Below are 24,112 nucleotides of genomic sequence, written 5' to 3' on the forward strand. Positions count from 1 at the left end.
CTTATGAAATTAAAAATAGTTCCCAAAGAATAAACGATTTAATATCATTATATTCCACAGTGGGGAGGAAAAGGTGAAATATTTTCAAATGCTTAAAATGCATTTTGTAAAAGGTTAGTGGAAGTTTAAAAAAATGGTTAAAGAGATAAATCAGAGTGATAACTGTAAAACTAGAGCATCTGGAATGTCTGATGGGAGTGCTGTGATTTTAAGAGTTTGGAAACTTTCAGATTGGCTCGTTTAGCATGCATTTAAACATCCAGCCAAGTAAATAAAAGATAGCCATGAATTTTAAATTCTTCTATTAATATAGGATTTGTCATTTGCTGAGATGTTGAATAATTAAGTGAAATACAGTACCAGTTGTTTTGAAATTTCCGGTTTAACTTTGAAACCTTGCTTTAAATAGTACAGTAAATTTTATATCACTGAAGTAATCACTTTATTTCAACAAACACTTATGAAGCATTTACTGTGTTGTAAATAACTGTGTAAGCCCTGTGGCAGAGGAAGAGTTCAACAGGACAAGAACCAGTTCTCAAGAAACTTACAGTCCCTTGGGAAGATAAAACATACAGTAAACTTTATATGTGGATTAAGTGCTGAAATAGGAGGGCAAATATTGAGTCTGTTCAGTAAAATGAAAATATTGAATAAGACTTAAGTGCAGGGAAATTAAGAAAAATCTTTAAGAAGAAAAAGCGAAATTATAGTTCAAAACCTCTGAATATATCATGCCACATTTCTTAATTTAAAAATACAGTTGTTTCTCCCTCCGGGTTATGAATTTGCATCCTTCAAATGTTAAGGATGTTCCCTCGAGTGTTTTTTTCATCCCCAGGCTCTTCCCTTTTCTTGTAGCAAATTCAGACCAAAAGGAAAAGGCTAGCCAGTAAATTCGCTCATTCATTTCTTCTGGCAGTTTTTGCTGATGTTGTTTGCTGGAGGGGCAAAAGAGTCCCGTTCCCTCATTGCTGCTGGCTATTTCCAAATCTATCTTTGCCCTCTGGCCACTGCTACTAGACAGTCATGTCTTACCTCAGGTACATACTCACCTGAGCCTGTTTTCGCCCCCGAGCACAATACAAATGGCGTGCAAAGGCCAGGCAAATAGCCCTAGTTCTTTACAGATTTGAATTGCAAATTCTGTTCATTATAACTGAGAATAATCTGTTAACACTGATAGTTAAAATATGCAAGCGATGATCATTTTTATTTTTAAATTTTTGTTTAATAAACTAAGTACCGTTTATTTAATTCTTAAATGGAGATACTGGGGATTGAAACTAGGACCTTGTGCAGGCTAAACCTGTGCTCTACCACTGCCCTATACCCGAAGGGTGGTCACCTTTAACGAATGAACATTGATAATAGATTATAAGGTATTCTTACTTGAAATTCTCTTTAGGTTAGCAAATATGACCATGATATTAAATCTCACAGGCAAAAAGATCCTTCTAAGATGCTGACATCTGGCAGAACTCACCCACGTTGAAAAGCTCAAGCAATTTAACAGACTATTTTGTAAACACAGAAGGGAATTAAGGTGGGGGACTAGCTACAGGAAACACCATGAAATTTTGAATATTTACAATCAAAGACCTAATGTGTGGTTACCTCTACAAGTCACTATTTCCTATGTACAAGCATACAAAATCAAGCTGTACCCTTACCTTTTTGATTTCATAAACTACAGTCCTATAAACAGAAGTTTCCTCCTTCCTAATTTTTCCCCCTTCATGATAGACCTCGATGTAGTGACCACCTGTGGCTTGTGTCAAGTTTACAAATAACCACTTAGTTTTATGTTGAAAAATCTCAGACTTTTCACATTCCTTCATAATCATACTCCTCCTCCTCACTCTCTTTCCTTCCCCTCAGCTGCAGTTTCTAAAGTGAGTAAATCCATCTTAGAAACTCAGAAAAGACGTTGCGTTTGTTTGTGGGATTACATAGGCAGCCCGGAATGGCCTCAGATTGTGTAACGGTTGAAGATTATGTAACAGTGTAATCAATTCAGTTGACTCTGGTGGGTGAATGTCAACGTGCCTACTCTAATCCTCAACCCCAAAGACCTAGAGAAAGGCGGTGGAAAGGGCTGAAAAGAAAAAAGAGGCATGTCTTGAAACACCTTGTATAACTCTTAGCCTGTGTTCTAGAAAAGCTAGCTTATATGATTTAAAGGCGTCTTCAGGGAAAGGGTCTGATTCAGGCGTTTCACTGAGGACTTTATACACCTATAAATATACAGATCCTCAGAGGACTGGTGAATAGGCATACCATAAAGGCAGGAATTCAATCTCACTGTGGCCAAAGCCAAACTCATTATCTTTCTCTTCCAGTATCTTCATTCTCTGCCCCCCTGGTCCTGGTAAATAGCACGGTCATTTTCTGAGTCCGCTAAGTAACCACCAAGCCATAGCTGACTCTCCTCTCTTGTTCTCTCCGCAGTAACTAGCTGATTGTAGCAGTTTAGAAGGCCACTTCTAGTAGGCTATCTCACAGTCTTCCCCCTGTTTTCAGTTTCACCAGCATCACACTAATTCAGAATTGCTGTAAAATTTCTTACATAGACTTATCCTAACACACTCATTCTCTTCCACTCTTTACACTGTCTCCCAAGTTATGTTGCTTTAACATGGCTCTGGTCATTTTATTTCTAGTTCTCAGTGGTTTTCCCCAGCCCATCCAGGATCCTCTACTTTCTAGCCCCATCCATTCTTTGTACAGCCTTTTCCCACTACAACACCCCCAAAGGATTCTGGACACTAGCCACACTGAACTCACCAGTGCGTTAGTCTTCTGGACCTGGTTTTATTGTTCCCTTAGCTGGAATGCACTTCCTCTTGTCTGTTTGGTTGAAGCCCTCCTCATGCTTAAGGTCTGGCCTAAATTCCACCTGCTCAAAGGAAATATTACCCACATCCTACACATGACTGGATTGCTCATTCCTCTGTGTCCCCATAGCAGTTGACTTCAGCTGTTGTACAAAGCTGATGTTTTTGTACCACATATTATATTCCTCCTAGACCCACATTCATCATCACGTACTCATCTGTCTCTTCCTCTTTAGATTGTAAACTGCTGGGGTTTTTGTTCCTTGAGTGCTAGAGGAAAAGAGCTGTGGTGACAAATAGTAACCTTAGTTTAGAGTGAACCCTGTGGTCTTTGAGTCTGAATGAGTATGGAACTGATTTTTGCACTTGTCTCTGCCCCAGGGACCTCCAGGAACTTGATGATAGTACCCAGCTCCCTCTGCTTTGCCACTTCTCAGAAACAGCTGAAGGACTCACCACCATCCGGGCATTCAGGCGAGTGAACGTGTTTTCCTTTGTTAATTAGGCAGTTACGTCATCAACGATTATTTACCTACGAGTCACTGGCGATTTCTCCCATTTTTGGATGCCCGCTGTGTGCATGGCGGTGTTCTCAACTAGCAGTGAGAAAGACGTGGGAGAAAAGGGTCAGAGTTAGAGTTAGTCATTTGAAATTTTAACAAGAATAAAGAAAGAATTAAGCATCTTGTTGGAAGGATACTAGCTGTGTGATTTAGACCAGGCTTTTAAATTCTCTAGCCTCATTGGTGAAATGGGGAGATCAGTTTTGCTTCTTAGGGTTGTTGTACTCAGTGATGTAACGCAGGTATAGCATTGACCACAGTGGCTAGGAAAGAAGCCCTCGATATGCAAGTTAAAATAAATGTATTCATAATAATAATAATAGTAAAAGAAATATTACTACATCAAAGTTATTTTAAGATTTAATCAATTTTCTTCAATGTTGGTAAACAGAGTAATAAACCAGGCTTTTAATCAAGAGTGTCTGCTTAACACTCAAAATTTTCCCTATTCAGGGAAAATCAGAAAAGAAGGTGGCATTACTGAATGTCACTTAATCTAGAAAATCGACATCTTAACGTGTTGTATCCTTCTGCATTGCTGAATGCAAACATGTATTGATTTCAGTTAGAGATTTCCCTAACCTAAGAAATATTTAATATTTTACATTAAAAAAATCAAAAGGTAGAATATAAAGCTGCGACCATCTACAACATGCATCACAGAATTTCTGCATAAACCTACCCAGGTTTCATCATGGAGCATTTATACTTTCTGCAGTGATGTGTTTTCCCAGCAGAGTGTGCAGTGCCTTTTACTGGTGATGGTAAAAGCCATTTATTGACTTTGGATGTGGGTATTAAGGCAAAATTGATATTCTAATAGTAGCCAGCAATGCCCAGTGGTAATAAAGTACACTGTATTAAAAATTACATTTTTCACTAGACAAGTCCTTTGAAGATCATTTATTTGAGCTTTGAACACAGATAGGAGCTTTGAACACTGGTTGCTGTGGATTTACAAAAACTGCAAAGACAGGGCCTTTTGTTTCCACCCCAGATAGATACCACGGGGAAATAGCTAAGATAACATGGCAGGTGGGGGACAAGCAGTGCCCGGATTCAGGCAAGCTGGGAAGTGGAACGTTTCATGGGTTCAACAGAAAACAGTGTCTATTTTCTCCATAAAGAACCAGCGAGGTCATTTTCCGAGAGTGGTGAGGACTAGAGTCAGATATCACATCTTGAAGGTAATGAGGATGGTTTATAATGAAAGAAGAATTGACCAAGAGTCAAGGTTTAGGCTTTTCATTTACCTTTTCCACTAGACACATGAGGAGAATTTGGCATGACCCTTCCTAATTTTACATCAGGAAAAATGCTAAGTAGACATAAAAGGGAGAAAATCCTCCGTGTCCCCTAAGACTTGAATTATGATCGGAAGAAACAAAAGGACAACCCAACATTTTTGTAGATGTGCCTGCATCATATTTATCCAGATTTGGATCTTCCAGGGTTCATTTGTAAAATAAATATTAAATACCACAAATACCAGCATTTTTCAAACCAAGGATGTGTTAAAGTGTAGGGCTAGTGCTGCTCCCATGGGGGAAAAAGAAATTCTAGAATCTTTACGTTTGGTGATTTATGGTTAAGAATCAAACACGTTTGGCTTGCGTCTCCTTGCGACTACTATGAAACCACAACTCACTGCTAAACAACCATCGAAAAAAGACTGGAACCTAGCAAAAATGATCTTCTGCAACTGGAAACGTAAAGAGGAAACCACATCAGGACAGGGAAAGCATGCAGATGAAGAACTGAAGAAGCCAAAATTCTCTCCATGAGACAAAAAAATGAAAAAAAAAATTACAAAGAAAAGATCCTAGAGAGGGGACAAAGCAGGATGGGGGGCCAGGAGAGCAAGGACAATGTCGAGAAATGCAGCGTTCTCAAACTTTAACGTGCGTCAGGTTCAACTCAGAATTTAAGAGAATCATAAATTGATTATTAAATAAATACCAAAACACAGGAAAAAAAAAGAAAAGAATCAAACACATTCTTTTCCATTTACTTCTTCCTTTCTTTCGGACTCGTAAGAGTCCCCAGAGTCGTCAGCTCTTTGGAAAGTTCGTATTTACTGATTAGGCTGGCTGCTTTTCCTCCCCTGCATTCAGGGTTCGTGATGTACTCACATGCAGTAGTGAACTCCCTCCAGTAGTTTACCACCGAATAGCACAGTTAAATTAGACTGCGGTTTCAGTGACCTTTCCTACTTTTTGGGGGGTGGGGTGGGGTGCAGGGTCTGACAGAATAAAGGTCTAAGAATGTTCAGAAGATGAGCTGGATGTGGATGAAAAGATACAGACTGAGTGTGTCAAAATTTCCATTAGGAAAACAGAAGGTTTCTTGCCAAATAGAAACACACAGAAAGAATGTTCACTGCATATCCACCCCTCCCCTCTCTCTGCTGCTTCAGACGGTTGCCAGCTCCATTTACAGACTCTTTCAGAGTGTATCTGAAACAGTATCCCCAAACTAGAGGAAGAGGAAGAGGAGAGGGTCCCAGACAATGCACTCTGTCCCAACGAAGTGTTTGATGGTCGTCTCAAGGGTCGTCCACAGGCTTTGGTCCAATTGCACCCACCTCCCCACTTTATGTCTCCATCATCACAGCCCTCTGGGGAGAGGACCCTGTCTCCAGCCCCTGAGCGTGTTGAGTTTTCTCCTTCCTGTGCCTTTGCTCATGTTGTTCCTGCTGCTTCCAATACTTTGTCCCTCCGTGTTCACCTGAAAAATTCAGCCCGTTCCTTAAAACCTCGCTCAGATCACCTCCCCAGTATTTTGCGAAACCTTGCTGATCCTTCTCTCCCCACCCTCCACCCCATCCCTTGCCAGCCTGATCCTCTGGTCAGTGCGCATCATCCCCTTCCTTTATGTTCATGTAGCATTTTGTGTGGGGGGGCCCTTATGACTGGCACCATCCTTGAATTGTCCATACCGTGTTGACCTCCTTCACTAAAGAATGGGCTTCCCTAGGGCAGAGGTTGTTTTCTGTTCAGAAGTATATACTCTAACGTCTCACTTAGAGTTGGTGCTTGCTAAATGTTTCTGAATGAATGGATGAAAATTCACCCCAACTATGCAAGTACGAAACTGGCTCTATCTGTTCACAGTCAAATCCAGTATCTCCGTACCTCCTATAACCCTGTGAGTCAACCTGCCTTTTACTTATGCACTCTGTCCACCTCTAAAAGGGTCACCCCGGGGGTAGTCCCGTTCCTCTGATGGCTTAGTCCCGCCCCAGTCCTTGCCACTCAGTGCAGGTCCTCCTGTGCATGGCATTTGGGACAAGGCTACATAACTCAAAGTGAGGTCATTATTTGGCTCTGATTGCCAAATCCTTTGATTGTTGTAGATCAGATTCTGCTTTCTGACTCAATTATCTGATTTTTCTGGTTTGGCCCATTGGAATTGTCAGACTGATTGGACAGATACCAAGTATCTGCTTTATATTGGCCTGTATGGGTGGCTTCCCGGGCCAAGTGAGCACCCTGCCCTGGACTTTTTCATTTTTGACATAGTGATGGTTGATTGTAAAGTTTTGCAAATGGATTTGAAGATTGAAGGGCGGACCTGGAGCAGTCTCTCCTTAAACAGGAATCACCACCAGGCTGTCAGGTGAGCTTTGACTATTCCTTGGAAACCTAACAGGTAGACAGAAGGGCCCTGTATGTTCAGCAGTGGCCACAGAAAGTTGAATAGACCGCAGTCTGATTTGGCATTTCCTCCGACCTTCAAACCCGTTATTTTGATGACAGAATCCAGTTTTCCGTTGTTTCTGTTACTCAGGGAAAATACTTGAAAACTGAAAAGAGGCTATTTTTGTGATGTAGAAAGATCTATCATCATGTAGAGTGAGTTTCTGTGCGAAGTAGCTCACATGTTCAAGTGGATGAGATTTTCATGAGACGTTCTCTTTGTCACACAGGTTGTAGAGAATTTGGTCTGATTATGTCAATTACCAGGAATGAACTTCATGTGGTCTAGGATTAAAGTCTAAACAGTATGTGTTCTAGAAGCCTGTAAATGTCACACACCACTGGTTTCTTTCATTCAACGACCATTCTTACAGATAGTTTGGAACTTTGCGATATAAGGTATCTTGCTTAATAAGAACACCTGTCATTTCCAAGGATACCCATCCTTTACTGCCTGCCACCTCAAGTTCCTTCTTTGATTTCCAGAAACATTGAGCAAAAAAAGAAAAAAAATAAACTGTATGTTTGCCTGTTATCAACACAGTTTCCTGTCTTCCCTGGGTCTCTTCTGGTACTGCCCACCCAATTTTAACTGTGCCATTTGGGAAAGTAAAATACAAGCAATAAAAAAGTAGGTGGAGTATATTGTATTTCTGTACAACTTATTCTGGTTTGTAATAAGGTCCTTGTGACATAGGCCATGCCTGGTTTTCATAGCTGCAGTAATTATGGGGGAATCTATGAAGCGATCTTTAATAGGACTTTGTCATCAGAAAGATTCCTGGTCGCAGCAGGAATTGAGAAAGGAGGGAGCCACTGCACCACACTGTGTCTCGGTCAGGGTGCAGAGATCAGTAGCAGCTGGCCTTCATTTGAAAGTAGGAGTCCATGAACTAGTTGTTCCATCGCATGAGTGTGTCACCGTGTTGAGTAAATAGTTTAGTAGTAAGTGTGACTGTTTTTTATTATTTCTCCTTGTTGTGTGGCTCACATCATAATATTTTTGTTTTCTGCAGGCATGAAACCAGATTTAAGCAACGTATGCTGGAACTGACAGACACCAACAACATTGCCTACTTATTTCTCTCAGCTGCCAACAGATGGCTAGAGGTCAGAACGGTACGTTCATGTCATGATTTCGAAATGGAAACCAAACAGAAGAGAGGCAAAGAGGAAGGCAGTTGTAAAAATGAGGCTTCCTCTGAGATTCAGCCCTAACTTCACATTTTCTGGACTTTAAAATAACTCAGGTTTGTTTATGTTACGGGTGAAATTTGTCATAATGTTTTCAGCTAATGGCAAGACAAACAACCCCAGAAGCAAAAACTCATTTTGTGTTTGTTAGTCGCTAGATTACATAAGTTAATGGAATGGCAAATATTTGTATAACTTCAGCTTTTTTTTTTTCAAATGAGCAAATTTGACAAGTGAACAGATGTACTCATTTCCTTCCCTGAGCTGAACGGGCCTGGGAGAGACAGGGACCTTCTGTGTTTTAAGCCAGCAGAGGATCACATTAGCCTAAAATGTACAAAATTGCAATGAATCATCCATTGTCTTCTGTCCTATATAAAGTAGAAGGATGGACACAAGCTTCGGCATCAAGCAGGCTTGGTCCAGAAAGTTCATTTATTTATTTGAGTCCCACTTCCTCATCTATAAAATAGGAGTAAGAATATTATCTCATGGGGGTGGGGGGAGGGTGTTAGGATTAAAAATAAGAATATAAACCCCCTGGCTCACTGATTACAAAGTGCACTTGACAAATGTCTTTTGAAAGGATGGATGAATGAGTAAATGAATGGAAGCAGTACCTGCCCTGCTAAGTGGCTAATACACCAAGCAGCCGGAGTACGAAGTCGGAGACATGTTCTGGAGGGAAGGGAATGTCGTTTGCCGACTGGTCTGCGTGATCTGCAGTATGAATAAGCTCCCTGGGTGGAAATGATGAGTTGACTATAATCTTTTAAAAAATAATTATCTATCGGTTTTTGAAGAGGAAAAGGTTTATCCGTGCTTAATGCAAGAACTTCACTTCCACTGATTAAGCATACTTAGACCATAGGCAGGTTTCCTCTCAAAACTCAGCAGAGCAGAGAGCGTAGATGGTAATGGAAACTTGATAACATTGAAATGAAGGAGCCCAAGCTACAATCTGAGTTGTTGATGGACGGATATAGGTGGATAGGGACCCCTGCCCACCCCACTCCACCTCCGTGAGCTGTATTTGCCATCATTTCTCACCGTTGTTTACAGAGATCTCAACCAATATAAGTCATTGCATTGAAATTATTCATCAACATGATGCAATTATATTTCACAAATTTTGGATAGATACATTTCTTCCAAGTAGCTGTGGGGACTGGGCAGGGGCAGGGCAGATTTTTCTTCTGAATTACCTGTAAATAACATAAAGGCAGGTAAAGTGTTTAGGATTTATAACAAAGCCAAAATACTATTCCTAGATTTCACCCAGACCATAAATCCTTGTTTTAAGCTTCTGTTTGCTTGTTTAAATCTGTTTTCTCCAAGGAAAAGAAATCATAGCTGAATAACAGAATTCATGATGAAGTAGCTTAATCAAAGAATGCCCTAAAATTATAGGGGAGAAATGTCAGTCATTACCTTTGTATTTTGATTTACCTGAAGTTGAAGATCAAGTATGTTTCTTAGGGGCAAGTGTGTTTTCTTTGGACTTGAGGTGAGTGGCTGACTTGACTCCTGTTTCTACGCCTTAGCACTTCCTACTGTCAGGTTGATGGACAAATGTTTAACAGGCATCTTCAAGCAAACCACGAGTTCCTCTCTCAAAGCCAGAAGACAAGATGTTAGAGGCTTCAGACTGCCAAGAAAGGGAAGGTCAGGAAAGATGAGAGAGGACCAGCAGCCAAATTCAGAATGGGTTCGTTTAGCTCGACTCATACCCGCTACCTTGCCTACTCCTCAACCCTTGAAAAGGCAGCTGGACCTACTTGAATAGAAAAGAATTCTAGTTCCACCTGTAGAAACCTAAAATGACTAATATTTGAAAAAGGAAGGGCAGAATCTGCTAATTCATTCTGTTACCTTATAATGCATTTGTCTTGTCTTTGTTTTCTGTGTTGTATAATCTTTCCACAATTTGCTCTCTCATCTCATGATTGGAACACTCCCTTAAACACCAGTGCAAAAAGTTAAAGAATCCTTTGCTTCTCCTTCTGGTCAGTAAAGGTAAATTTTGGTCAGAAAATTGTTGGTTTTTTGCAACGTTCCAGGCATATCTGCTGACAGAAGTCAAGGTCCAGAGTCCTTAGTGTGTGATTTGTCTCTTTCGTCTATTGTATTTATGCATCAATGAGTCTATGTGTGTATGCACACACACACGTGTGCACACACACACACACACACCCTTAGTCTGCTAGAGAACCCCCCCAGAGATCCAGCCTAAAACCAGTCAGATTTGTTCTTCTTGTTCTTGGAGTACACTGTACGTTTTCATTAGAACCAGAATATTAGAATATTTATTTGAATATAAGTGTTACCATCCAAGGACATATGCCACAGTAGGAGTGTTGAATAAACAAAGTTAATAACTCCAATTAGGAAATTACCTTTCTCCCAATTGTACACACATAAGTGTGATCCCATCACTACTGAGCTTCTGTGGACGTGTCCACGTCCCTGGAGACACAATTTCAGTTTGAAATAAATGGACCTTATGTCAGAAATATGAACATAGAGATACAGGATCTTGGAGACTGGGGTGTGAACTGCTCTCCGAACCCCAGAGCTGGACATATTCTGCCTTGTGAGTCATTTACAAAAAGTAAGTAATGAGAACTTCTATTCAGCACAGTGACTCTGCATTGATCTTGTCTATAGTATTTACAACTCCCTCCATCCCCTGTTTTTTGATATATTACTCAGTCAGTTAACAAAAATATCAGCTTATTGCAAATATTCTTGGAGCTCCTACAGCCGGAACACAACTAAATGGTACCAGGATAGGGTACAGGGATTGGGCATAATTCGGAAGAGGCCAGCAAGATTTCCTGATGCAGATTTGGGAATTCCACCAACTCTAATTGATGGACTCCTGACCCAGATGGAGAGAAAGAGGGGAAAACTTACCCTAGTTTTCTGAGGCTGTTTTTCTCTTCATTCTCAATTTTAGTTTTCCAGGGCAAGGCCACTGAATTCTGTGAGCAAACAATCTCAAGGAGGAGGAGGGAAAGGAAGCCAGAGTGAAAACACCTTTTGTTGAATTTGGGAAGATCCCTAAGCCCCATCCGATTTTTATTTATTATCTATTTGTTAAAAAATTATATGGCTCTCGTTTTTTGTTGTTGTTGTTATTGTTTGATTTTTGGATTTGGGAGGGGTTTTTGTTTGTTTGTTTGTTTGTTTGTTTTTGTTTTTCTGTTTTTTGCCTGGTCGTGTTAGGCAAGAGTTAAGACAATTACAAGTCATTCCCTTTCTCTGGCTCAACACTGTTCCCTGTGGAAAGTGGAGCCCCGCCCACCATGTTCATTTCGTACTCATTTTGAATTAGGAAAATAAATAAATAAATAAAGGTCACAACACACTCGAATCCAAAAAGGACAAGAATCCAAAAGAATAAAATAATTTGGTTGGTGGGAAAGGAGCCAGACTGTGACCACCCAGGTTGCCTGGGCCGTGGAGGGGGCGGGGTGCTTCCCGTCTGGGCGCCGAGTGAGGGAGGCCGCAGTCGTCTGCGGTGTGTCACTGCAGCCTAACCTTTGAAGGCTGCTTACGCTCTTCTGTTCCCCACAGCGTTTTCTCTTCACCCCTCTGCACTAAACAGTTCCAGTTCTTTGGCGATCGGTGTTCCCATGTGCGAAAATTGTGTAACTCTATCTAAAGGGTGTCTCTCCAAGGCTTTGTCTTGCTGTGTGGTGAGAGGATGAAAGAAAAATCACATCAAGAAGCCAAAAAAAAAAAAAGAAAGAAAAGACTTGAGAATCAACAGGCTAAAGGGAAAATAGTCTTCAAGATAAGCCCGCCTGAGAGTCTATGTTATGAAACAGCACAGAGCTTTTTTGTGTGTCCCTAACTCCGTGATAGGCAGGTGTGCACTGATCTTGTAATCTGACGGCCCGGACACCCAGGGGAACCATAGCTGTGGACGTCTGAGAGCTAGTGAAAGAAAGAGATGGGGTTGCGATTAACCATGTACATGTCGGTTTTATGGAAAATTACACTTTTCACTGTCATCCCACGTATGGGTAGATGTCATTGAATCGCTAGAAAGCTGACAAGAGGCTTCTTTTTTGACATAGGAATCAAAGGCTTCCCTTCTAGAGGGGCGTGCTGAATTCACAAATTCGATGGAAGGTATCATTCATCGCTAGACTGATAAAATGTACTATCGTTGGCCCCTCTTTGAGAATGGATAATTCACATATGTCGTAGTTTCTATTTCCTATGTATTAGAGCCTCTCCTTCCATCATATCACTTTGACTGAAGGTGTTTTTTCATTGAATGGATTGAGTGGGATGTGGAAGGCCTTAAAAGTAGAAAATATGCTGCTAGTGGTCCCTAAGTATTTACTCTCCTGTGTGTGAGTTGTTCAGACCATCTGCTTCTCCTTAACTTACTGCCTTTAAGGAAAGGAAAGAAGGTGTAATTGTAGAATCACTTTGTAGTTTATTCACCTCATTAAGTTTGAATGGTAAAGGAAGCGGAGAATGGGGAGCTAACATAAGCTCTTACGTACCTGTCAATCTCATGCATCGATATTCTTGTATTGTTTGAAGGAAAGTGATTGGAATTTAGTGATTTTGCAATGAGATTTCTTCATAGACACTGTTCACAAAGGGAGCTTCCTCTCATACACAGATTGAGGTAAAATTCTAGTCAAATGCCTCCAAAAATCTCCAGTTCCTTAGGAAAAAGCCTTGTTGAGCAGTGAGAGTAATCCAGGAGTGAGCTGAAAAGCATCTCATTGATATAACTAAAAGATGACATGAATAGCACTTTTTAGACAGTTACATATACTTTTAAAAGAATCTATGAATGAACGAATGGTTGGATGGATGAATGAATGAGGCTCTTCTTTCCAGTGAGGTCAGCTGGGAGGAAGTGGAGAATAGAAATTAATAAAAATATGCCTTGCTTCAAGCCCTTAATGTATATGTTGCCCACAGAGGTTTCTCAGATGCCAGCTGGCATATTTCTTTACATCAAGCTGGGAGCACCTTGCGGGACGTATGCCCTGGTACTAACTTACTTTCTGAGACTTATTGCACAAACTCTTTATGGGTCTTTTTAGAAAAGATAATATGGAAATAACAATTTTATAACATAACTTTAACTTGCATTTGAAACTTAACAGGACACACAATGAACAACGTCTGTTCTCTGGTGATCATCTGAATTGACTGAGATCTTTGGTTTAAGAACCCGAGAAAAATCTTCCAACATTTTTTTTTTTTGCTCCCTTTTTAGGATTATCTGGGAGCCTGCATTGTCCTCACTGCCTCTATTGCGTCCATTAGTGGATCTTCCAGTTCTGGACTGGTGGGTTTGGGTCTTCTGTACGCACTTACGGTAGGTATGGGTGAAAATCTCTCTCTTTTTGTGCAGTGTTGGAGATACTTTCCATAGTTATTATCAACTCTTAATCATGGATGTTAGAGTAGAAATTAGAAATTCATAACAAGATGACCGCCTGAAAATAATAGTAGATTTGCATTCCAACCCAGCATTTTAGAACAGCATGGATTCTGATGGATTTCTGATATTGTGAACCAATTTTCAGAAACTCCTCAAACCTGATGGTCAAGGCTGTTTGGGATTCTTGTCCTGAGTTGTTCACAACCCATTTAGGGGTACTAACTTTAATGTGACTGTAAGTGAGGTAAGTGAAAACAAAGGTACCTACAACTGTCCACTGTGCAGGCAAACCAGAAAAGTTCACAGAACAGCAACATTTGAGGACACATGAAGAAGAGCGAGGAGATACCTTCTTTGTCAGCTTTATCCCACGATGTCCTCTCTGGCCTCTGATATCCTGTAGCACTTATGAGTTGTACCTCCACGAACTGTCCAAGTCATCCTATCTCTTAATATCCAGTGTTTACAAGAATTGCTACTTCAGGGGGAGGGAAACAGCTCCGTGGTAGAGTGCATGCTTAGCATGCACGGGGTCCTGGGTTCAATCCTCAGTACCTCCATTTAAAAAAACATGGTTACTTCATTTTATATGTGTTAAATTTTTTGTCACCTGACACAGATAACCAACTATTTGAATTGGGTTGTGAGGAACTTGGCTGACCTGGAGGTCCAGATGGGGGCAGTGAAGAAAGTGAACAGTTTCTTGACTATGGAATCTGAGAACTATGAAGGCACTATGGGTACGGTTCTGAATGTTATTTTGTTTCCCTTAAATAGTAATTTGAAAAATATCAGTTGTGTGTCAGGCATGTTGTCATTTTTGCTTTGGTTTTCCACTTAAGTGTCCATAGAATTCCCCCTCATCTTGACTTTGCTTGATAACGGACACCTGAACCTGAAAAGATGTGGTTATTTATGCCTGAAAAGTCTTGTATACAACCAGGATCCAAATATATATTACTGAGTAGTATTTAAAGAGAATTATAAAAAAAACATTTGGGCCTTTTATTACATTAATTACCAACCTAAACTATGAACTAGTGTATTTTCTTTCTCAACATCTTATTAACTTAGATGCCAGTAAACTTGGATCTTATACTGAGAATTCTTAGCCTTGCTAGAATAAAGCTGGCCAGAAATTCAATACTGAGGGCAGAATCATCTTCCTTAAATGCAAATCTCATGCTTAAAATGTGTTCTTTTGCCAAAAATCCTTCAATAGTTCTCCATGTCTACAGGGACAAAATCCAGATAACGTAGCTCAATCCACTAGACCCTTCATTAGTCAACCCTCACCCACCTACCCAATCTCATCTCTCGTTAGCCACATATACATCTTTTACTCTGGCCATACCAACATGCTATGCTTTCTTTTGATCTTTGCTCTTCTCTCTAGATACATATTTGAAACAGATCTCCTAACTCTTAAGATTTATCTTAAGCACCGTCTTCTCTTGAAACCCTCCTGGAACTCTTGGGTTACCATCATCTCTGCTCCCAGAGCACCTTGCGTTGGCCTTCATCACTTGATCCTCCATCCAGTCCTGAAGGAGCTCACCCACTTGTATGTTCCTCCCAGGACCCAGTGAGCACCTGGAAGCATAGTTTCCATCTCCATAGTCCCGACATCTTACACAACACCCCTCACATTTTAAGCACTCTAATATTTGATGACCATCTGACTGAACAAATGAAACCATTCATGGATGAACTATGATAAATAGAGTTGAGTGGTGGAATGTTGGGAGATAGGATGCCAGTTAATGCTCCAAACACAAACACAAAAAATCTATTTTAAAAGTTCTTAATCAAGAGGCTTTACTCGGAATGTAATTTTAATTAAAAAAAATAGAATTTGGTTCAGTATTACTTTAAATTTAGAAAAAAATTGTGTGTGTGGTGTGTGTATAAGTATGTGTTTCTGTCTCTCTCTGTCTCTGTCTCTCTTCTGTACTCCATTCCCACCCCCCAGATCCTTCTCAAGTTCCAGAACATTGGCCTCAGGAAGGGGAGATCAAGATTCACGATCTGTGTGTCAGATATGAAAATAATCTGAAGCCTGTTCTTAAACACGTCAAGGCTTACATCAAACCTGGGCAAAAGGTATGGAATTCACTGCCTTTTGATTTATTTTATACGAAACCTCTGATGGAACTGGTCCATTACCACCGGAGCTCTTTAGACATCCCAGCCAAACATATTCTCCATGGGTTCCCATAATATCCCCAACACTTTACAGGTCAGATTATCTGCATAAAAGAGGAAATGGAGAGAGAGGATGCAGATAAAATATGTGTTCTCTAAGTTGTATCGCCATTCCTTCATCTCCCACAAAGATTGGAAAAGTGAACAATAGGCATGTTTTTCAAAATTTCTGGCTTTTGGCTCATGGCCATTCCAGATATCCCCTGGAAAACCTTTACATTTGTGCTAGCTCTAGTCCCAAAATGATTTATTTTAGTTATTGTAAAAAAGAGCAAGTGTGCAGAAAATGAACTCATTTTACTCTTTGTTGTAAAATCATCACTTTTAAGATAAAATGGAATACTCATTTGTTAGTATCCAACGATATACTAAAATGCAAAAATGAAGCCACAGGGGGAAAACAACACAACCACACAGAAACAGAAAGAGTTAGAGTGGAATCATTGAAGATCTGATGAAGACCTCATGATTTTCTCTTAGTGATAACTCATGAGGGAGAAGTGGGAGGAGAAAGATGATGTTAATGCAACTGTTTAAACAGAGTTGTAGTTTCACCATAGTGTCTTATCTAAGTTAAAAATAGTTTTGTGTATTTTCTATCTTTTGTCTGAGTCCTCTCTGAGTGACGGTTGCTTTTTCAGGTGGGCATATGTGGTCGCACTGGCAGTGGGAAGTCATCTTTATCTCTGGCTTTCTTCAGAATGGTTGATATATTTGATGGTGAGTTACTAACTAAATTTTTTCATTGGCCATGTGTGCTTTTCCTTTAAAAAAAAATGCAACTTTAATTTATGTAATCCTGCAGAAGTAAAAAGCGAATATTTATAAGGACTTTGTGTCTTGCAACCCATGGTTTAAGGCAGGTATCCCAGATAAACATTCTAGGAGTGGAGACAAAAACATAGAATTGGGGGGAAACAATTATTAGCCTTAACTCAGCTCTGAAAATTATTGTTAAAGAATTCTATTAAATTGGTAAAATGAAAACAAGGTCACCCATTTTGAAAAGCAGTAGATGGCGGTGGCATTCAAGAGGAAGGAAGAAAGAAAAAGACTGTCTCGCCTCCTGCAAACTAAAAATACATCTCTTTCCAACGACGGGAAAAAAAAATGCAAGGAGATAAGGAGTCTGCATTTTAATTTTGGTGCATGACTCTTAATAACATGGTTTAATGTTGTTGAGCATTTTGTGAGGAGGCCACCTTTGCCATAAAGTATTAAGCACAGGTTGACAATATACAAAAATAGTTATTCATCCACAGAATTGTGAATAATATATACGGAAGTAATTTCATCTTTGCTTTAGAAAAAATATGTCACATTATTTAGTCTACGAAGTGGTCTATAAATAGACCAGCACCTAAGCTGTCTTGAGCGGAAGGGGATTCATCAGCTCCAGATGTGCTTACTGTTATTATCTGTGATGATTATGACAGTGGTGACAGGGCTTCACGTTGTTATTGTACGTGACAGTTCATATTATTTAATAGAATCTACACAACAGCTCTGTGAGATAAAGAGGTCAGTTAATGGGCAACGGAGTTGAACTGTGGTCACTGCAGGCTCTTTGGGGTTTAGGTTCAGGGACAGGGGTGGTACCTGCGTCTGGATTAGCAGCTCACTCTTTCCACGGTTGCTGATAGCACACAGACACTTGAAGGAGTTTCAGTGGGATCTGCGCTAGTTACATCATCCAAAGACAATTGATTGAAGGTTTTTATTAAAAAACTGTGGCTATGATGGAAAGTACTAGATTAACATAATGCTCATAAGTCCAGAAGCATCATTCTGGGCCCCATGAGGGCTACTGACGACTCACTCTCTTTTTAATAACATTAGGCAATTGAGATTTTAATAGACAATGTATTGTTCTTGGAAGAAAGTTTAAGCAAATCACTTTGCCTGCTCTTAAATCTAAATCCAGTTGGAAAAAGGACTATCGTCATCACTCTTTTCCTGGCAGGCTCATCTCATAGGGCAATATTGTCTTTGCACAAAGCAATATGATCAAGTAAATCAATCGAGGTAAAGAAAGGACATCAAGGTTGCACAAGTCTATGCAGTGTGGAGAAATCCACTAAAATGTGCTATCTATGTCATAGAGTTTACGTTCTTACTTGTCCTGCACTGTACTGTTCAATCAATAAAGGAGTGAATAAGACAGACAAAAGTTTCCATTTTCAAGGACCTAACATTCTAGTTGGAAGAGAAAGACAATAAAAAAGATCAATACATGTTTATAGAAGATCCTATGAAGGAAAATAAAGCAGAGAACAGGGTAAAGGAATATTGGAAGGAAGAAGACTATCAAGGGGAAATACAAGTACTTTTGGTTTGTATGAGCCACATTAACTGAATAAGAAGTGGAAGTAAATTTACTCCTCTGGGAGTAAAGATCATCAAAATGTATATTTTTCTTAGAGATGTACATTAATGTTTTTAATACTTAAATGGAAAGCTTCATCTTCTGAATTTCAACCCTGAACTAGGAAAGTACTTCCAATTTATAAACAAATCTTATGGTTCTTGTCATTTGACCACATGCCCATCATTTCTGTTTTTCTTTAACAGGAAAGATTGTCATTGATGGGATAGACATTTCAAAACTGCCACTGCACACACTACGTTCTAGACTTTCAATCATCCTGCAGGATCCAATCCTGTTCAGCGGTTCTATTCGGTAGGTGATGTATTCAACAGAAACTCATGTGCCTCAGGATTTACCCTTTGGCTCATAGGAGGGTTTTGCTCAGAACTGCTTTTAAAAAGGTAGGTGTGTAAGGACATTACCAAGATGAGAGCAAATCTTCTGTCTGACAGTGTGCACTGGGGAACCTAGAGTGGCTAAATGAAGCTGCAGAAGCCCATTCTTTGTGCCTCCAGGAGCTCATCTCTTCTGTTTGATTCTAGAATTTTCTGTTTGATTCTACACATTTCCCCTCTGTACTTGGGGGCAGTGATTCTTGGCAGACATTTCTGAGATACCCACCCTGCAGATATCCTGCCGATCTCTTGTGTGTCTGGCTTGAGCTCGGCAGACAATTGAGTTTGGTCAATACCTTGATTCCCTTCCATCCCTCACAACTCTTCTTTCAGCCAGAATTGCTTTGGAGAAGACGCTACAGTCCTCTCCACGTCTGGTTTGTAGTTTCTCATGGAAAAAAGAATGGAGGTATCTACTCTCTGCTAGGTGCTTTTTATATACTGTCTGACCACATCCTCAGAGCACCCTCTAGTGCACATCTCACTGTCCCCATTTTACAGGTGAGGGTTTCAAACCTCACGGAAGCTGCAGCACACCCCCCAAGTTTGTACACTTAGTAAGTGGTAGAACTGCCATTCCAAATAAAGTTTGTCCAACCCCAAAGCCCCCCATGACGTCATCTACCAGATCATGCTTCTCGTTGCATCCCCCCTCTGTTCTCTCTTGCTCCCTTCCTTCACCCACTTCATTGCAAAGGAGTATTTCCCACCTTTTACTAAATATTCCTTGTCTCAAAGAGAAAATGTATGTAAGATTGCTCAATATTTAACTGTAAAATTATTTTCATTAAATGTTCTGGATGTATCAAGTTATCTATCAATATCACAGTAAATTTGCTTCGCTGAACACACTTACAATGCATACTGTTATTGTGGTTGGTGCAGCACAGGTCATCTGAAATAGCATTACATGTTTCCATATAGATTTATGTGTTTAACACCAGTTCTGTAGGAATCGTTTGCTAGACACTATTCAGGTTACATTGAACATAATATGATGATGAATCCAATGTAATGATTTTTACCATGTCTTATCATGCATTTAAACATACTACTTACATAAAAAACCATTGTTCATAGTAGTAAGGTGGTTCCTTCATTCATCAAGCATACGTCGGACACCTGCTCCATCCTAAGGACTGTTGTAGACGCTGGGAATACAACAGTAGCCGAAACAAATACAATTTCCATTTTAAAGGAAAAACAGCAATAAGCAAACAAATATAAAAATGCATTTTTAAATTTATTGATTAATGAACTGATTTTTTTTTCCTACAGATTTAATTTAGATCCAGAATGCAAATGCACAGATGACAGACTCTGGGAGGCTCTAGAAATTGCTCAGTTGAAGAATATGGTCAAATCCCTACCAGGAGGTCTAGGTATATTTCTAAATAATATACTTACTTTTTAGATATACAATGAATTCTACATGTCTCTACCTAAGAATCACATAATTCTAGTGTTAAGTACCTATCTTTAAAATAATATTGTAGTGGTGGGGAGGATAGTTCAGTGGTAGAGCACATGCTTAGCATGCACAAGGTCCTAGGTTCAATGCCCAGTACCTCCATTAACAAAAAATAAATTAAAAGAAAAAAATAATAATTTCCTAAAGGTCATTCGGACACTTCATAATCTGGTGCTTTTGCATGGGATGCAAGAAGATGGACCTTGTAACCTTCTGTTCTCTGTGAACACGCCAAAATGTTCCAATTGGTACATCTGTCTCTTTAGGCTTTCCACCATTGATGGGTACAGATCACTTTAATTCGACTGTTCCCTTGTGGTCATTCTGCTCATGCAGTTTACATGATCACTTACCCCCAGTAAACGGACAGGAGGACTGGCGAAGCTGTTAGGTTCCAGGAGTCCCGGGTGCTATTTAGAAGCGAGCTGGTTCTCCACGGTGGCAGCCACTTTCTTTGCCACCAGGAGGGCATATTCCTTTTACTTATGTAACACAACTTCTGGAAGACATTATTTTCTGTTCTCTAGCTGCAGTATCAGTTTTGGAACTTGTGAAAGGAATGAAACAGGTTCTCCAATGATCACTGATATAAATTCAGTCCCAGAGGCAGTATAATTTCTAGCAAATAGCTGATGACAAGACAAAAGAATTACATGAATAGTAAGAGATCAACATGATTAATGGAACAACAGAGTGCTCACGATATAGTTTTTAATTCATAAAAATGAACATTGGTAGTTTTGGACTTCTGTTTGCTTAAAATCTGAACTCATCATTTAGGAATGGTATTGGGAAGATAATAGCTGGTTAGTATTCTAATTTTAATATGTAATATGTGGTTGCCAAATTGATTGTTTTGTTTGGCATCTAGTTTCCTTTAAAAATTAACCTACAAAATGAGATCATGTTTATTTGTTGGTTTGTCTGGAGAAGGGCACCTACTCAAAAACAATACCTTTTGTGATTATAATTAAGTCCCAAGGAAAAGGCATCGCACAGACTGAAATGGAGACAGCATGCCTTTGGAGATAGGTTTACTGACCTTGCCAGCATCAGGCTGTGGGAGTAATTCCTGAGGTCTAGATGAACTCTCCCATAGTCAGTTTTGATGTCTCCTCTGACCCCAGCAAATGTACTTGAAAAACTGAAAAGTCTACCTGAGACAATGCTTATAGACCTTTTCACCCCTTGGTATTTAGAGACTTTTCCTTCTCCCCATTCATAGTTGGAAAGACAGGCAATTACATCTTCACAGTCCTCATCACTAACATGAGAACTGCCTGTACCTGTTCGGAATCACGCGCATAGTATCTGGGGGTTACGGTACAGTGTGAGCAACAGGGGATTGTACTTACACTTGTAGCTGAAAATTGTTTATGCTCCTTCTCTTAATAAAGATGACATCAATTGCTTGATAAAGATCTGGTTTAAGCTGCCTCTGGTGGAGAACATTCCTCACCCCCAGCTTCCTTCTTATTGATTATATACATTAAAATCTGGAGACTAAGTGCATAACCCCCAAGCAAGAGAAATTACAAGAATTTGATGCAGTGAGACTATAATCAACAGAAAATTTCCCTCAGAACCCTACTTAAAGGGGTGTGACTCCTAATAAAATAGGTTATCTTGGAAATTATAAATTTATTCTTATTTGGGAAACAGAAGTTAAGCTAAACTCTCAGTAGTAATCTATGAAATGCAGGTGAAAACCAACAAGAGGGAACTGTCATGAGGACACTTTATCCACGCAACAGCGTTCCATTCAGCTACTATCACAGATGCCGTGAGGCGTGCTGGGGATACAGTGATGAAAGCAAACACAGTCCTCACCCACTGGGAGCTTATAGTCCAGTGGGGTGGTATCAAGGAAACAGAACAGGTGTTGGAGTTGAGAATATTCCGTTTCTTACCAAGCTCTACTACAAGTTAACTCTGCGCTGTTGGGTAAGCCACTTCGTCACTCTGGGCCTTGGATAATTCTATTAAATAATCTTCTTGGAGAACTGTAATGGATAAATAATCTCCAAGCTTTCTCAGCCTTTAAAACATGTAAAGGTATTTTCTATCCAACGATAAGGAGGCAAGTTACCATCCTTTGTCATCTCCAGGTTCCTCTTGGCTTTGCCAGTATGAAATCCTTGCGCCAGTACAAAATGAGGTCCTGCATGCTCGTATAGGGCACGATGTGGCTTTCACCCCTTTGCCCAAGGACAATGCTAGTAGGGTTGCTTGAGTGAAGTGCTTGCGTCCTGCTCTGATTTAGATGCCGTTGTGACTGAAGGTGGGGAGAATTTCAGCGTTGGACAGAGACAGCTGTTCTGCCTCGCCAGGGCCTTTGTCCGCAAGAGCAGCATTCTCATCATGGACGAGGCGACAGCATCCATCGACATGGCCACAGTGAGTGCATCGTCCAAGCCTGTTTAAATTGATGAGTTGAGGAAAGGCACAAGAAAATTCCAATTTCTTTTTTCCTGTTTGGGTTCTGAAGCCTCAGTACTGTAATTCTGAGTGTCTTCTCATTCACCTCCTTGATCCACTGATGATCGCACATTGAGAATGTCAGTAAGTCGACTTGACTCTTGTTTTAAGGGAGTTCCTATTGTCAATAAATATAAAATAAATTTGCCATAACTTTTTTAAATCGAAGTATAGTCAGTTTACAATGTTGTGCCGATTTCTGGTGTACAGTATAATGCGTCAGTCATACATATACTTACATATATTTGCTTTCATATTCTTTTTCATTATAGGTTATTACAAGGTATTGAATATAGTTCCCCGTGCTATACAATATAAACTTACTGTTGATCTATTTTATATATAGTAGTTAGTATCTCCAAATCTCGAACTCCCAATGCCATCATTTTTAAATCCTCAAAACAGTAAAATCCCAGGGCTCAGTTGATGAGAGTGCTTTCCTGTATTCAAGTATTCAAATGTTGTGTCATGGAAGTTCTAAGACAAAGTATGCAAATCTCTATTTAATCGAATCTATTGATAATCAAAACCAATCCTTTTCTAATGCAATTTGAAGAGGGATCCAGTAGAATTAATAAGGGCCATCTCAATGTATTCATGGTAACAAGGCAGAAACTTTGCCTTTTGAAAGAAATCATTTAAAAGCATCAAATACGTTTAAGGAGGATTTGTCTGGAAGATTGTGATTGAGTGGGAAAAATGTCATATTAAGCCACAAACTATATAAGCTAGCAATTAATGTTGTTCTTATAAAAGTTATCTTGATATTAGAAGTTTGGCATCAGAAAGGACAAAAATAAAAACCTTATTTTTTTTCTTGCTTTACCCTTTAGATTGAGTAAAACTACCCAAAAAGATAAAATAGTTTCAAGATGATTAAAAGCCAATTATATAGAGATGTTAGTTTGACAAACATTTCTTTGTATTAAGTAAGACTAATCAGGTAAAGTCTCTATACAAAATTGTATAATCTTCTCAAAGTTAATTTAATTTAAAGCAATCAAATAGTTTCTAATCAAGCAATGTCACTAAGGAAACAGCTACATCGAAATTAGTATTAATTGGTAAGGTCTTACAATATTGGAGGTTATTTATAAGGACAACAGGCTCAGTAGAGATGAGAGACAGAAAGATAAAAAGCATTAATTAATTGGTAATAAACCAAATTATTGGAACAGATAACTCCTTCATATTAAGACCTAGGTAATCAAGCTTTGTTCCCCACCCCCCCACGAGAGAGAGAGAATCTTTACCCAAAACATTTTTTAAAATAAAATGATAAAAATGGTTTCTAGTGGGAATAAAAATAGTTCCTGCTAGGAATGTCCTTTTAGGGGTCAACATCCAAATTTTTGGCATGTATTAATTTTCTTCTTTTCTGACCCAAAATTTAACACTATTTTAGGGTTTCATTAGTTTTGAATACATCCCTTTTTGTGGCATAATTCTAATGAGCATTTCCACGCCCATTTGGTTTCATA

General features: G+C 39.5%; 1 protein-coding gene across 1 annotated transcript in view; it reads left to right on the forward strand.

Moving 5' to 3' along the window:
* ABCC9 (ATP binding cassette subfamily C member 9) overlaps positions 1–24,112 on the forward strand; it is a 107,726-nt gene that overhangs the window by 76,083 nt on the left and 7,531 nt on the right. The window contains exons 31-39 of the mRNA XM_072954303.1: positions 3,219–3,311; positions 8,115–8,217; positions 13,547–13,648; positions 14,334–14,454; positions 15,687–15,817; positions 16,561–16,639; positions 18,491–18,599; positions 19,961–20,064; positions 22,417–22,550. Coding sequence (XP_072810404.1) covers positions 3,219–3,311; positions 8,115–8,217; positions 13,547–13,648; positions 14,334–14,454; positions 15,687–15,817; positions 16,561–16,639; positions 18,491–18,599; positions 19,961–20,064; positions 22,417–22,550 — 976 coding nt within the window. The remainder of the gene's footprint in view (positions 1–3,218; positions 3,312–8,114; positions 8,218–13,546; positions 13,649–14,333; positions 14,455–15,686; positions 15,818–16,560; positions 16,640–18,490; positions 18,600–19,960; positions 20,065–22,416; positions 22,551–24,112) is intronic.

The sequence above is a fragment of the Vicugna pacos genome, chromosome 34, assembly GCF_048564905.1.
Source record: "Vicugna pacos chromosome 34, VicPac4, whole genome shotgun sequence".
Taxonomy (NCBI): domain Eukaryota; kingdom Metazoa; phylum Chordata; class Mammalia; order Artiodactyla; family Camelidae; genus Vicugna; species Vicugna pacos.